This window comes from Lolium rigidum, chromosome 3 (genome assembly GCF_022539505.1).
Source record: "Lolium rigidum isolate FL_2022 chromosome 3, APGP_CSIRO_Lrig_0.1, whole genome shotgun sequence".
In the NCBI taxonomy this organism is placed as follows: domain Eukaryota; kingdom Viridiplantae; phylum Streptophyta; class Magnoliopsida; order Poales; family Poaceae; genus Lolium; species Lolium rigidum.
In genome coordinates, this window is record NC_061510.1 from 355,653,390 (window position 1) to 355,670,044 (window position 16,655).

Sequence of the window (16,655 nt, forward strand, 5' to 3'; positions counted from 1 at the left end):
GCTTGGCCAACAAGTACAGCTGCTCGTCATCGGTGACATTCATGAGACGTGTTTGCAACCAACCGCCGAAAGTCTTCATGTGTTCTCCATCAATCCAATCTTCACGTTGCTCCGGGTATTTAGAGCGTAAGATCTCCTTGTGTTCCTCTTTGTACGGAGCCACCAAGATGGAATTAAGTAGAAGCTGTGTAGTGTGCTTGAGTGAAAGAATGTCCGTCCATACACGTTGCTGATTTCTTTCCTAGCGTGCCTTTTCCACGCAGTCTCCCCTCATAGCGCGATTCGGGAACACCGATCGGCTTAAGGTCGGGAATAAAGTCAACACAAAACTCAATGACCTCCTCTCGTTCCATAGCCCTTGGAGATGCTTCCTTCACGGCCTAGCACGGTTATGAACGTACTTCTTTAAGACTCCCATGAATCTCTCAAAGGGGAACATGTTGTGTAGAAATACAGGACCGAGAACGCCAATCTCTTCGACCAGGTGAACTAGGAGATGTGTCATAATATTGAAGAAGGATGGTGGGAACACCAACTCGAAGCTGACTAGACATTGGACCACATCCTTCGGTAAATTTTGTAGAGTAAGTGGATTGATCACCTTCTGAGAAATTGCATTGAGGAACGCACATAGCTTCACAATGGGTACTCGAACATTTTCCGGCAGAAGCCCCCTCAATGCAACCGGAAGTAATTGTGTCATAATCACGTGGCGAGTCATGAGACTTTAGGTTTTGAAACTTTTTCTCCGACATGTTTATTATTCCCTTTATATTCGACGAGAAGCCGGACGGGACCTTGATGCTACTCGGGACTTCAAAAAAGATCTCCTTCTCCTCTTTGGTAAGAGCATAGTCGGCGGGACCTTGATACTTCTCCGGATTCGGGTTGTTTCCTTCGTGGATACTTTGTCTGGTCCTGCCGTGCATCCGGTGTATCTTTTGTCTTCCCATACACGCCCAAGAAGTTTAGCAGGTTCACGCAAAGATTTTTCGTCACGTGCATCACGTCGATTGCGAGTGAACCTCTAAGAATTTCCGGTAGGGTAGCTCCCAAAATATCGACTTCTTCTTCCACATGGGTACGTGTCCGTCAACATCATGCGGAACAGATTGTCCGCCGGACCCTTTCCAAAGATCACTTCTAAATCCTTGACCATATCATATATAACTTCCCCATTAGGGCGGGTAGGCTTGGTTCGGTTATCCGCCTCACCTCCGAAATGCTTTCCTCTCTTTCTTACGTGATGTTGTTTTGGAAGAAATCGACGATGCCCCAGGTACACATTCTTGTTTCCCAAATAAATACTATCGGTCTCACCTAAACAGTGTGTGCATGCATTGTATCCCTTGTTTGACTCGCCTCGAAATGTTACCAAGAGCGAGGCCAATCATTGATGGTTACAAATAACAACGCTCGTAGGTTAAATTCCTTTTGTTCGTGCTCATCCCACACAGGTACACCTTCGTCACGCCACAACTCTAAAAGTTCTTCAACCAATGGCCTCGGGTACACATCAATGTCGTTGCCGGGTTGCTTCGGGCCCTGGATGAGCACTCGGCATCATAATGAACTTCCGCTTCATGCACAACCAAGGAGGAAGGTTATAGATACATAGAGTCACCGGCCGGAGTGCATGACCGGAGCTCTGCTCCCCGAAAGGATTAAAGCCATCTCGTACTTAGACCAAATCTTAAGTTCCTTGCGTCATCTGAAAATGACTTGAACTCTCTGTCGATTTTTCTCCACTCGCGACCCGTCGCGGGGTGTCTCGAGCATCACATCTTTCTTACGGTCCTCTTTGTGCCATCGCAACAACTTGGCATGCTCTTTGTTCTGGAACAAACGTTTCAACCGTGGTATTATAGGAGCATACCACATCACCTTCGCAGGAACCCTCTTCCCGGGGGTGGACTCACCCTCAACATCGCCGTGGTCATCTCGCCTCGATCTTATACCTCAATGCACTACATACCGGGCATGCATTCAAATTCTCGTACTCCCCGCGGTAGAGGATGCGATCATTGATGCATGCATGTATCTTCCGCACCTCTAATCCTAGAGGGCGGACAACCTTCTTTGCTTCGTACGTGCTAGAGGGCAACACGTTCTCCCCTGGAAGCATCTTCTTTATTATTTTCAGCAACTTTTCAAATCCCTTGTCGGAAGTACCATTCTCTCGCCTTCCACTGCAGCAATTCCAGCGTGGTACCCGGCTTTTTCTCGACCATTTTCGCAATTTGGGTACAACAGGTTTGTTGTGATCCTCTAACATTTTCTCCAACTTCAACCTCTCCTTTTCATTTCCGCAGTTCATCTTCGCATCAAGAATGGCCCGACCCAAATCGTCATCCGGGTCATCAAAAATCGGCTCATCGAAAATGGGCTCTTCTTCGCCTTCGTCTTCCCCCATTCTACTACCACCGTCTTCGGTGAATAAGGGATAGTTGTCACTATCCTCTTCTTCTTCGTTGTCTTCCAATATAACCCCTCTTTCTCCGTGCTTGGTCCAACAATTATAGCTGGGCATGAAACCATTCTCCAGCGAGATGGACGTGAAGGGTCTTCGAGGTAGAGTAATCCTTCATATTCTTACGGGAACTACATGGACAATACATGAAACCATTCGATCGCCTGTTTGCCTCAGCCACGTTGAGAAAATAATGCATGCCGATAATGAACTCGGGATGGACCGGTCACCGTACATCCATTGTCGACTCATCTCGCATTTTATATGTATATCAAAAATCATTAAGTACACAACATCATGGATATATGAGTGACCAACTTAATTAATATTCAAGTTCATCACATAAAACTAAGTTTTTTTATAAAAAAGAAGAGGCTCACCGAGGTTGTACGGTGTCGGCTAGGGGACGACGCCGCGATCGACGACGGTAAGACGGGGATGATACTAATTAAAACCTACAAAATATACCATAATATCAGGTCAAATTGATTATAAAAAGTAAAATCCCTAACTTAGGAATTTCATCAAACACCTTGCTAGCACTAGAAAAATAGTACGAGTTAAAACTACCAAAGAGATGTGCAAAATTAGGAACGCCGGAAGAAAGGATGATAGTGCTAACCGTTGGATAGATGAATGCCCTTATTCTTGTTAAAATGGTGGAGAAAAATTAGTGATTTATTGGAGTGTGAGAGGTGCAAAAATTTTGTGTGTGAGAGGAAGAACAGGAAAGGAGCCGGCCAGGGGACGACCAGGGACGGGCTCGATCGATGATGATATAGGGGGAACCCTTTGGTACCGGTTCGTGTTACAAACCGGTACCAAAGGTCCTGCCCGGGCCCCACCAAGCGTCTGACAGATGGCCGAAGACATTTCGTACCGGTTCCTAACACGAACCGGTACGAAAGCCCCTAAAGAACCGGTGCCAATGCTCCTCGCACGCCTGAGCCCGCGAACCGGTGCAGATTGCCCCATTGGCACCGGTTCGTAAGGGAACCGGTACCAATGGCTTAGATGGATGCCCCATTTTCCACTAGTGAACCGTGCTTCTATCAACCAGCATGTTGGATCTCGCAAATTTATGCAAACTGAAATTGCGAACATAAGTGCTGAGCATACGACCTTTTTTTATCAGGTTGATGTAAGTGTTAGACGTGGCTAAATCTGATTCCTTAATTCAACAAGGAAAAGACATCATAACACCTTGATGCATGAGTGAGCGCACGTCGTATGAAAATCTCGCAAAAAACGGTGTATGTATAGCATAGTTATCTCACATCGTAAGCAGGTGCTATGTCAACACGGGTCATCACGTTTTTGCTGGAGGCGACAAGTCATCCCTAGTGTTGCTGGATCTCTGATCTGGCTATGTCAACACGGGTCATCACGTTTTTGCTGGAGGTGGAATCAAGTCTTGACTTTGGGGATGAAAAGTCCAAGATGGACCTATGACATCAGGGCACGGTGTTTTCTTTTTGAAGAGAGAGCCATACGAGCTGCATACATTTTGTTTGTCTTTTAAAATAGGAGTCGTATTTGACTGGCAAAGTTACTATCGTGAGGTATACGGTCTTGATTTTCTTCTACGGGTCAGACTTGTTCAGCTGTATTTTGCAGTATCATTAATATAAGTTGTGTGATTTCCCCTTTTGGACAAAAATAAAAAATGAAGTGGGTCAGGTTTGTCTAAATTAGTAAAAAAAAAACCCCAAGAAATGTCCACTGGCTTCTTCTTCTGTTCTCACTAGCTAGATGGCATGAATGACCTGCCGAAGACCAGTTGATATTGAACGCGATTCAATAAATTAAGGTCATCTCCAATGGGATAACCCAAACGGACGATGAGCGACAATTTGCGTCCGCGCGTGTCGAAAATGCGTCTGGTAGTGATCGGGCCGTCCGCAGCGACGTAAAAATGCGTGAGGTTTACGTCTCTGCGGACGGTACGCGAACGCAGCGGTCGTCCGCACGGTCTTCGCATGGGCCCGCTTGGCATGGGCACAGATGCTTCGTCTTCTGTGGCATAACTTACGGGCGGCGCGCTGCAGCTTTTCAGGGCCGCGTTAATGGCGCGTCTCGGCTTCCGCGAGCGTGCGCTGCTGGGCGGCGTCGAAGTGGCAGGACATGGAATGTGAGATGACGTCTGAGCCTCTTAAAGGAACGGTGTCGGCGCCCATTTCCCCGACCACACCATTGGCAGAGCACACCCTATCCACCTGACCGATGCCATGGCGAAGAAATGCTGGCCGTTCCGCAAGATCAAGAACGACTACGCGGCTAGCGGCTCGTGGTCCGGCAAGAAGCCATGGGAGATTACCGAGGACGACGTCATTGCCATGGCACTGGCCAATAGCGAGCTCGACGAGCTCAACGAGCTCGCTATGTGGGACGGGCTCACAATCCAGCTCCGCGAGTCGGCGCTCGCGCAGGGGAGGCCAGCGACTCCTCCAGCCACGCCGACGCGTTCCAACGACGACGCGCCGGCTGCTGCTCCAGCATGGGATCCGAGGCCACCTTCACCACAGCCTCCTGCGCAGGCGACGGCCTGGCTGCAGTTGCTGCAGCCTGCCCTTCCTCTTCCACCGTCGGCATACCAGCTTCCGTGGCCGACGCCGGAGTTCCATCGACCTAGTCACCGACGACGAGCAGTAGCCATTAGCTAGGTTTTAGCACGCCTTTATGGCCTTTTAAAAGTATTTTTATGTTTTTTATTAATGTAAAATATGACTTTTATAAATGAAAAAAGTATGCATCGTGCCGCTGAAGTCACCACCGATGCAAACGAACGCACGGTCAATTTCGACCATTTGAACCGACGCCGTTTGGACGTCCGAAATACGTCGCCCCGCTGGAGATGCTCTAAGAGTGATTGTTTTGCCTTGATGGTTTCAAGTTGCTAGTTGAGAGTGGATTTTTGGCGCAGGTGAACTGGTATTCTAAATTAAGTGGGTTCCACCATAGTTTGTCTCCTTACAATCGTACTTTTCTGTGGCGAGAGAGTTCACCCACGTGAGAGAGAAAAGAGATGCAGATGCATGCCACTTGATAACCAAAGTCAAACCAAAAGGTAAGCAAATGTTGGCAGAGTGTAGGAGAGAGAGTGAACTTTAAGAGACTGAACATACCTCAAAAATAGGATCATCAGCGAGCAGGATTAGCTAACATGCAAGGAAGATGGAGTTTGAGTGTGTTAGCCGTGGATGCACTGTGCAAACATGCTAGGTACAAGACAAAAAAAAGAGGGAGGTCAACTCATATGCTACAGTAGCATAGACTTTTTCGATAAAGGAAATATATTAATATCAAGAAGATACCAATTACACTCAGCCTCTGCAACAACGCACCACCCTAATGGCACTACGGATGCACACAACCAAAAAACAAGAAAAGAAAACTAACAAACAAAAGTCCCGCTACAGTATCTCGGGCCTAACAACAGCAATACATCCACCGCCAAGACAACACCTGAATTACAGACTCTCCAAAAACGACGCATCCAAGAAGGAAACAGTGCTCAAACACCGTCGTCGCCCGATCAAAGACCTTAGGTTTTCACCCTGAAGATAGTCCCCGCTCTCAAAACAATGTCTTCACCAAGGTCATTGCCAGGCACAACCAATTAAGGCCAGACCTTGGGTTTTCAGCCTGAAAGGTAGGACTCTGCACTTCACCTATGTTGTCGCCCCCACTTTCATACCGCTGTTGTGAAGCCTGGAACACCAAGCAAGTCCCTCAACAGCGCAAAGATTTGAACCTACCTTAGCTAGTCCTCCCCTCCGGCCTTCATGAAATTCTCTTCTTCCGACTTTCATCATGGATCCATAGTCACTTGATGTCAACACAGAAAAAAGAGCTTCGCGCCGCTCCCTCCAGAACCAATCGGTCGGAATAAAAACATGGGTGCGCACGACCGAATACCTCCGATCCAGCAAACTCCAGGCACAAACACTGTTACATTCGCCGGCGGAGCCTTCCGAAACTCAACACTCCGGCCAGATCACGAGTCCAGGCCTCCGGTAGGTCGGTTGGTAGAACCAACAGCTCTACCGGGCCTAGGGCGTAGTTTGTAGGGGAAGGAGGGAGAGGTGTGCGGACGAGGCGGCGGACGCCGGCGGCTGGGCGCCGTCGTGCGTGCGGAGAAGAGGAAGGCGGCGGCTAGGTTTGGGAGACCGACTCCTCAGGGGTCGGCAATAATGAATCTGATTATTGCTTGATTGTTTGCATCGTTACATCTGGTATATAAAGAGCTAAACCCTAAACTGATAATGGGCTAAGCCCCTAGTTGGGCCCATGGTTGGGCCCCCTCCTAACATAACCAATACCGGTCATAACATCTCTCCCCGCCTGTGCAAACAGCTCGTCCTCGAGCTGGTAGTCGGGGTAGTGCTGGCTGAACTCCTCGCGCTTCTCCCAAGTAGCCTCCTCCTCCGGAAGGCCTTCCCACTGCACCAGCAAGTACCAAATGCCGCGACGGAGCTGAGCCCGTAGCACCTTCGCCGGACTCGGAAGAAGACGACCATCGGCGATCGGCGGTAACGCTGGTGGCGCTGCCGACGGCTCCCCACGGTAAGGCTTCAGCAGACCCACATGAAAGACATCATGGATGCGGGAACCCTCGGGCAGCTGAAGGCGATATGCAAGTGTGCCCACGCGCTCCAAGATGACGAAAGGACCAGCGTAGCGAGGTCCAAGCTTGCGCCTCGCACGCGGGTCGAGGGACTGGGTGGATCGATGAAGAAGGCGCAGCCACACCCAGTCGCCCACCGCATAGGCCACCTCGCGATGATGACCGTCATAGTAGTGCTTGGCGAGCTGCCGAGCTCGAACGAGACGTTGCCGCACCTCAGCAAGCATCTCGTCGCGGTTGCGGAGAAGCTCCCCCGCAGCCTCCGTCCGAGCGGTCGCAGGATCGACCGGCAAGATAGGCGGTGGAGGCCGACCGTAGACCACCTCAAATGGCGTGGCACGCAGGGCGGAATGGTAGGAGGTGTTGTAGCAATATTCCGCCCAAGCGTGCCAATCCACCCATGCGCGAGGACGATCACCTGTAACACAGCGTAAGTACATGGCGATCACTTTGTTAACCACCTCGGACTGGCCGTCCGTCTGAGGATGGAATGCCGTGCTGAAACGGAGCTTCACACCCGCCATCCGGAAAAGGTCACGCCAGACGTGCCCCGTGAACACCGGATCCCGATCACTGACGATCAACACGGGAAAACCGTGGAGGCGGACGATGCCGTCGAAGAAGGCACGAGCAACGGACGCGGCGGTGTATGGGTGTCCAAGCGCGATGAAGTGTGCATACTTGGAGAAGCGGTCGACCACCGTGAGGATGACGGACTTGCCGCCCACCTTGGGAAGGCCCTCAATGAAGTCCATGGAGATGTCGGCCCAGACCTGGGAGGGCACCTCCAACGGCTGCAGCATCCCGGCCGGTCGCAGCGTCTCCGTCTTGTTGCGCTGGCATATCTCGCAAGAGCGCACCCAATCCTGGACAAGGGCCCTATCCCCAGGGATGTAGAAGTCGGCGCGGAGACGGTGAATGGTCTTCTGGACACCCTCATGGCCAGACGAGTGGGCCAGCAGGAGCACCTGGTGTCGAAGATCGTCGTGGTCGGGCACAAAGATCCGGCGCTCGTGCAAGAGTAGGCCTTCCGCCAAACGCCATGGTGTCTCCAACTCGCCCGCCTCCAGCTGCTGCCGCAGAAGCTGGGCGTCAGGAGCCGCCGCAGTAGCCTGGCGGATGGTGTCGAAGAGGGCGAAGGAGGGGCCCGAACGGATGCACAATGCCATCCCCTCAGGTGCGCCGTCCTCGTCGACAGCGTCGCGGCAAGAGAGAGCGTCGGCGACGGTGTTGAGGCGCCCCGGCCGGTACTCGACGGTGAAATCAAAGCCGAACAGCTTACTGATCCACTGATGCTGCGGAACGGTCGAGAGCCTCTCATCCAACAAGTACTTGAGGCTGTAATGGTCCGTGCGAATCTGGAACGAGCGCCCCCAAAGGTAGGGACGCCAATGGCGCACCGCCTGCACCAAGCTAATGAGCTCCTGCTCGTACGCCGCAAGCTTGAGATGGCGCGCGGCGAAGGGCCTGCTGAAATAGGCAAGCGGCCCATCGCCCTGGTGAAGCACGGCACCGAACCCCACGCCGGAGGCGTCGCAGTCGACGATGAACAGGCGCGCGAAGTCCGGCATCTGGAGAACGGGGCCCGTCGTGAGGGCCCCCTTCAGGGCCTCGAACGCGGCGGTGGCCTCGTCATCCCGAGCGAAGGCGTCGCGGCGCGTGGCCGCGTGAGAGGTGTCGCGATGATGCCGAAGTCCCGGATGAATTTCCGGTAATATCCGGCGAGACCCAGGAAGCCGCGGAGAGCGCGCGGCGAGCGAGGAGGCGGCCACGCAGCGACGGCCGCCACCTTGTCGGCGTCCATGGCTACCCCCTCGGCGGAGATTACGTGGCCGAGATAGGCGACCGATGTCGTCCCGAACGAGCACTTCGAGCGCTTGAGGTGAAGATGATGCGCTCGAAGCTCGTTGAAGACGATGGCGACGTGTTGTAGGTGCTCCGCCCACGAGGCGCTGTAGATCAAAATATCGTCAAAGAAAACGAGCACAAACCGACGTAAATAGGGGCGGAGTACATCGTTCATCGTGGCCTCGGAATGTGGCTGGCGCGTTGGTGAGGCCGAAGGGCATCACCACGAACTCGAAGTGGCCATGATGGGTCCGGAACGCCGTCTTGGCGATGTCGTCCGGGTGCATGCGCACCTGGTGGTATCCCGACCGTAAGTCGAGCTCGGTGAAGAAGCGAGCCCCATGGAGCTCATCGAAGAGCTCGTCGACCACCGGGATGGGGAACTTGTCCTTCAGCGTGAGCGCGTTGAGGGTGCGGTAGTCGATGGAGAAGCGCCATGTACCATCCGTTTTGCGGACGAGAAGCACCAGCGCCGAGAAAGGCGACGTAGAGATCCGGATGACGCCCGCGGCAAGCATGAGGGCGCACTGTCGCTCGAGCTCGTCCTTCTGCAGCTGGGGGTAGCGGTAAGGCCGCACGGCCACCGGCGCCGTGTCCGGGGCGAGGTGGATACGGTGGTCTTACACCCGGGTAGGCGGCTCGTCGAAAAGGTCGCCGTGCTGCTGCAGGAGGTGGGCCAACAGAGGGTGCTCGGAGTCGATGTCGGCCGTGGTGAGCTGGAGCTGCGGGGCCGGGGCGGCGCCCCCAATGCCCGTCCAACAGACGCGGCGGCCCTGGCGCCGGAAAGTCATCGTCAAGGCGGCGAAGTCCCACGGCATGGGACCGAGGGGCCGCAAGAAGTCCACGCCGAGGATGAAGTCGAAACAGCCCAAGTCGATGCCGGCGCACGCGATGGTGAAGTGCTCGTCGCCGATGGAGAGCGGCACCTGCTGCGCCACGCCATGGCAGCGAAGGCGGTCGCCGTTGGCCACGGTGACGCGGAGGTGATCGCCGCCCGTCGGCTGGAGGCCCAAACGACGCATGGTGGCCTCCGGCAGGAAGTTATGTGTGGAGCCGGTGTCGAGGAGGGCCACCAGTTGCTCGCCGTGTATCGTCACTGGCAGGAGCATCGTCTGCTCGTTGCGGATGCCTGCCAACGCGTGGAGCGAGACCACGCACGCCGTGGCCGGTGCAGCGTCGAGGGCGGTGTCCGTCGCTGTGTCGACGCCTGTGTCCGCGTCGCCGTCGTCTACCGTTTCCAAGTAGAAGAGGCGCGGGCAGACGTGACCCGACGCGTAGGGCTCGTCGCAGTTAAAGCACAGGCCGAGGCGACGGCGCTCCAACTGCTCCGCCGGGGTGAGGCGCCGAAAGGTACGCTGCGTCGCTGCGGGAGCGGCCGGTGCTGGCCGCGTGGCCGGCGCTGCGGCCGGCGGGGGGCGGGCGGGTGGCCGGGCCCCGTGACTCGGGGGAGGCGGCTGCAGCGCCTGGGCTCGGCGCTCGTACGCCCGAGCGTAGTGCATCGCCGTCTGCAGGTCGTGGGGGCCCGGAGTTCCACGTCCACCCGTATGTGATCCGGGAGTCCGCCGACGAAGAGCTCCGCGCGCTGTTGCCCCGTGACACCCGGAGCGTGGCAGGCGAGTGCCTCGAAAGCGATCGGCGAAGTCCTGCACCGTGGACGTGAAGGGGAGGCGCCCCAGCTCCGCGAGGCGGCTCCCACGGATCGGCGGCCCGAAGCGAAGGAGGCATAGCTCCCGAAAACGGTCCCAGGGAGGCATGCCGCCCTCGTCTTGCTCGAGGGAGTAGTACCACGTTCGGGCGGCGCCCGGAGGTGATAGGAGGCAAGCCAGTGCGATCCGATGCCGGGTGCGCTGCCCGCGGAAGAATCTGCTCGCACCGGCTAAGCCGGTTCGGGGGGTCCTCCGACCCATCGTAGGTGGCGAAGTCGACCTTGGTGTAGCGGGGCGGTGGCTGGGTCACCCCGCCGGGGCCGTGCGCGTCGGGGCGCGCCTCATGGGGGCGTGCAGACCCCCCGGGGGCGGTGCCCGGGAGGGAGGGCATCGGCTGCTCGGCAGCGGTGGTGTAGACCGGCTGAGTCGACGACGCGGCGAGCCACGCCGGCAGCGGGGACGGCGACGGGGGGAATCGGATCTGGTGGATGGGGACGCCTCCCGTTGCTGCGGCACTTGGGCTGGCGGGGGCGGACGGTGGCCACTGCGGCCAGGGCTGGACCGGCGCCGGCGGAGGCTGCAGCGGAACGCCTGTGAAGGGCGGAACCCATGGTGCGGGCGCCGGCACGGAGAAGATGGCCGGCTGCTGCGGCGTCGGGGGCCCCTGGGAACCGATCAAGAAGAGGCGGATGCCTTGAACCACGGTGACGAGGTCGTTGACGACCCCGCTCATCTGCTCGGGCGTGTAGAGGACGGGCGCCGGCGCGGCGGAGCCCGCCGTCGTGGCGGCCGCTGGAGAACCCGCCGTGGTGGCGGCGGCCGAAGGAACGGGCGGAGGCGCGGATGACGTGGTGGTGGGCGGCGGAGACGACATGATCGCAGCCGAGCTAGCTGATACCAAATTGGTAGAACCAACAGCTCTATCGGGCCTAGGGCGTAGTTTGTAGGGGAAGGAGGGAGAGGTGTGCGGACGAGGCGGCGGACGCCGGCGGCTGGGCGCCGTCGTGCGTGCGGAGAAGAGGAAGGCGGCGGCTAGGTTTGGGAGACCGACTCCTAAGGGAGTCGGCAATAATGAATCTGATTATTGCTTGATTGTTTGCATCGTTACATCTGGTATATAAAGAGCTAAACCCTAAACTGATCATGGGCTAAGCCCCTAGTTGGGCCCATGGTTGGGCCCCCTCCTAACATAACCAATACCGGTGCACCTGCTCTGGACTTTTCCCTGGTTTCAAACTACGGTGTTGACCCGGGGAGAAACCATCGTGAAAACAAAAGTTTAACCAGCGAGGAATGGTACCTAATCTAGTGATAGATAAAGGCAGTGCGAGTGCGAGTGCAAGAAGAACAAGAAGAAGCACTTCTAGCCATATGGGGATCATCCTGCTTCTCCTACTCAGCAGCATCACGCCGTTCCAGGTGGCCGCCGATGTATTCTGCGACAACGTAAAGGTCGCCGCGGCCACGCTCGTTAACAAAACCTCCTCTTCCCCGACGCACTTCGCCATCACCACCTTCGGCCATGCCCCCGATGTCGTCTATGCGCTAGCCTTCTGCCGCGGCGATATCGTGGATGACTCCACCTGCGCCGACTCCGTGACCAACACGTTCCGCAAAGTGCAGAGCCTTATGCCATCTGGAGTGGAGTGCTTCAGGGGCTTCTACTTCTACTCCGACTGCATCTTGCTCTACAGCTCCGATAACATGCTCGCGGCCTCCCCAACTACCGTGGGAGCATTGGGCGACGGGGGGCTGCCCTTCGAGAGGTGGAACGTCAAGAACGTCACCGGCGACGTGCCCCTCATCACCGGCCTCATCCACGACCTGCGGGTCGAAACAGTGGAGAAGGCGGCCAACGCGACGCCCAAACGGTTTGCCACGGGCGTTATGGACAGCGGCACTAGCTTCCCGAAGGTCTACTCCTTGTCGCAGTGCACGCCGGACCTCTCCGCCGGGGACTGTCTGGCGTGCCTGCGTCGTCTCCTCGGCACGATCAACTCCACCATGGCCCTGCGCATGGGAGGACAGATGGGTGTCGTTCGGTGTTATTTCAGGTTCGAGGCGTCTAAGTTCTACGAGGGCGAACCCATGCTAGCTCTTGGGCCGCCATCGCCAGCTCCAACTCCTAATGAACACAAGAGTAAGTCCAGCACGAACAAATAGTAACAGACATTATTTATTTACACGCTTACTTGGTATGTTATCATGTTCATATATATCAGGGAGTATCAGCAAGCTGTGGGCAATTCCCATAGTTCTAGTTCCTCTAGCGGCAGCAGCATTATTTCTCTGCGTCTTCTTATACTCCCGTCGGCTCACAAAGCAACGAAAAGGTGTGCTACTTAGTTTCTGAAAATGAAGCCCCATAAATTGTAGTTCTAATTAATAAGATATTTTAAGCATCATTCAAGGGAGATTACACACGTCCTCAATCATTTATTCAGGTAAAGTGTTGCGATTACAAGGATTCGGGCGCTTTCAGGGTTCGGAAGGAGTAGAACAACTAGTTTGGCGAACGAAGAATTCAGATTTCTCAATGTTTGACTTTGAACAGCTACTAGAGGCTACAAATAATTTCTCAGAAGAAAACAAACTGGGGCAAGGTGGCTTTGGCGCTGTCTACAAGGTAAGTTCCTGTGTGTGTGTCTGTTTTCTCCGTATTTGATTAGGAACTAATTTAGCTAGGCTGCTAACATGATTGAATAGATTAGAGTTGTTATCAAGCGAACTAATTAACAAGAGCAGGTTCTTCTGACCAAACTAGCTGATACATTATAACAGGGAGAGGATGACTTGAGTGCAAACTGGAAAATCCTAAATTTTGAACACATGTTTTGTCCAGGGCAAGTTTCCTGATGGATTGGATATAGCAGTTAAGAGACTTGCTTCACATTCAGGACAAGGTTTCACAGAGTTCAAAAATGAAGTCCAACTCATAGCCAAACTCCAGCATAGCAATTTGGTTAGGCTCCTGGGGTGTTGCTCTCAGGAAGAGGAGAAAATATTGGTGTACGAATACTTGCCAAACAAAAGCTTGGATTTCTTCATCTTTGGTATGCACTTGCATTTCCTAACTTAGTTTACATACTGTTTGCCGACGCAGAAGAATTGCTAAAGGATACTTGACATTTTTTTTCTGTTAGCCCTTAGTGTAGTTTTATTCCCTACATAACCTTTGTCGTATTTCCTTGCTTTCTCTTTGTTATATTATTATCTAACGGATGTGCAGATGCGAAAAGAAGAGCTTTACTGGATTCGTCCAAACTTGTAGCAATAATTGAAGGAATAGCTCATGGACTTCTTTACCTACATAAGCACTCCCGGCTGCGTGTCATACATCGAGATCTTAAACCAGGCAATATTCTACTAGACAATGAAATGAATCCTAAGATTTCAGATTTTGGTCTAGCAAAAATATCGACCTCAAATAACAACGAAGGAAACACTACAAGAAGAGTGGTTGGTACATAGTAAGTTTCATATAAATAATTCCACTCATGATTATTTATTTATATTACAATTTGACCATATTCAATAACTTTTATATCATATACAATTTTAGTGGATACATGGCCCCTGAGTATGCTTCGGAGGGCATCTTCTCTATTAAATCCGACGTCTTCAGCTTTGGTGTTATTATCTTTGAGATCCTTAGCGGAATACGGAATTCTGGAAACACACAATGTGGAGATTTCATCAATATGCTTGGATATGTGAGATTCTGCACACAAACATAATAATTTGAACATGTTTTAATTTCCTATACAGCCTACATTTTTTTCATAAAATGAAAGATATAATAAAACCTTAATATACAAACAGGCATGGCAATTATGGAAAGAGGGAAGGTGGATTGATCTTGTTGATGCCACATTGGTTCCTAACATTCACTTGGCAAAGATGATGAGGTACATTAACATAGCATTGTTATGTGTACAAGCGAGTGCAGCAGATCGACCAACCATGGAAGTTGTTGTAGCAATGTTCAGAAGTGACACTATGAGCATTGCTGAGCCTATGCAACCGGCTTATTTCAATCTTAGGGCGGGAAATGGAGAGTTAGCCACCGCTACTGAGCCTTGTAGCATTAATGATATAACCATATCTGTCATAATTGGTAGATAGCGTTTTACTCGTATTATTTGGTTTCTAATTTCCGAAGGTATATTAATTATATCATAATAATTTTAATGTGAAAGTTTAATTGGTCGTGTCGTTCCTATTTGGAGTACATTATTTGTTGTATTTAGCTTACCTCTCATGTTTTGTTTTGTTTTTTCTATATCTTTATCTACCTTGAATCGTGTGCTAGTTATGTGTCTATAGTAAGATTATCACATTAATATCTATATAATATATTGGTTCACATTTTGCATGGTGGGCGATGAATTTTTATCATAGGAACCATCCAAAACTAAACCACCTAGCAGACTATGCCTAGGGCACAACTGAGCGAAGCAACCATATCGAAGTCGCAACTACCAATCTATCAAGCCAGCCTGCGCCACCATCATATCCACCAACGATGGAGAGGGTGTGAAACAGGATCTTTGGCAATGCCATCTAACGAGGGAAATGACAGCCGCAGACATCGTTGTCACTAGCATCGGTTCAAGATTTTTTTTCCCAAGCACCGCACAACACCACCTCATTAAGCCCGAAGGAAATGGTCCGTTCATGTCATCAACAACCACACGTTCTCTCAATTCTAATTGAACATGATCCAATCGGAAATTAATATGAAATTAAATCTTTGATGATCCCTACAAGGAAGAAATCCCTCAGGCTCCATGTCATAGCTAGAAGCCTAGAATGTGTTGGGGTACGCCTCAGCTATGCTAGAACAGATTAAAATTAAAATTACAATGCAAACCCTGATAATGATACTCGAACAGTTCATCTTAAATTTGTAGGTGCAATGCCTTTATGGTATCCAGGCATGGATGGAGGAACTTCGTGTAGAAAATTGCAATATCCGATTGATCAATTTAGTCATGGTGGTAGCGCTTTTTAGTATTGTGGGAAAGTTGTGGCAGGAGCCATAGGGGGTGGCTTATGGAGAGGTGTGAGGTACGATAGAAGATTGAGTTCCAGGATCGAGATTGCCCATAGTTTACCTACTAGGTCATCGTCGGTGGAAGTAAATCACTACACCTACTTATCTCGGTTATTGGATCTCTCGGGACATTACTAGATTTCGTATGTACCCCTCGAGGGGTGCCCCTACTGGCTCTATATAGTACATCCAAGCCAGGGTTTACAAAGTATCAGTCCGAGTCGATTCAACACAAGAGTTCTAGAAGGACTCAAAAGATTTCATGTCTTTTACTCCAAGTCTCCGTGTGCAACTGGTGGACTCCTGCTAGGGCCGACTTGGGCCATCCAGTTATCCAACATGGACTTCTGTCTTCTGTCCAGCAGGCTTGGGCCCATTTGGTAATCTGGCTAGGCTTTCTTCTGGCTCATGTGGCCCCGAAGTTATCACACCATTTGTTACGGTTTCCAAAACCATTAAATTGTTCAACTGGATCAGCCCTTGTTTCATCAACACAAACAACTTATATGGCCTTCCTCATATGGGACTCGATGCTTGTTTTCCAACTGGACTCTATGTATCAATTTAGACCCAATCCGATTATGTTCCAACCACTAAAACATCCTCTTCTGCCCTCACCAATAAGGGTGATACAACAAAACGCACACCGAGGTAGACCGTATGAAAGTGTGGCACAAGACAACAACCGACTCTTTTGAGACCGGACGTATCACTTGCCTAGGATGGGCCCGCCAGGGCGTGCGGTAACTATGGGTTGAACTAGGTCAATTCCCTCGCTCCTAGCTTAGTTGTCGATTCAGCAAACAAAATTAGTGCGGAGTCATCGAAGAAACGGTTTGGGGAAGTAAAAAGTAGATTTTGTTAATAGATTGTCTATTGTATGCTTAATTGCAACCGGCTGGCTAGTCTTGCCATACAAGTTCAAGGCGGCTCTTTACGCGTTGAAATGCAACAACAACAAAATTAGTCGAATTCCTATTCTGCAGCCCAAATTTGTTGATTTCCTGC

General features: G+C 52.1%; 1 protein-coding gene and 1 pseudogene across 1 annotated transcript; one reads left to right on the forward strand and one right to left on the reverse strand.

Annotated features, from left to right (window-relative positions):
• Nucleotides 1–6,711: 6,711 nt before the first annotated feature.
• Nucleotides 6,712–11,465, reverse strand: LOC124697256 (annotated as a pseudogene).
• A 497-nt stretch (nucleotides 11,466–11,962) lies between these two features.
• On the forward strand, nucleotides 11,963–14,716 carry LOC124700347 (cysteine-rich receptor-like protein kinase 10). The gene is made up of 7 exons (XM_047232490.1): nucleotides 11,963–12,735; nucleotides 12,824–12,924; nucleotides 13,036–13,217; nucleotides 13,434–13,644; nucleotides 13,821–14,061; nucleotides 14,154–14,304; nucleotides 14,414–14,716. Exons 1-7 carry the CDS (start codon nucleotides 11,963–11,965, stop codon nucleotides 14,714–14,716), a joined length of 1,962 nt encoding a protein of 653 aa, XP_047088446.1.
• The last annotated feature ends 1,939 nt before the right edge of the window (nucleotides 14,717–16,655 follow it).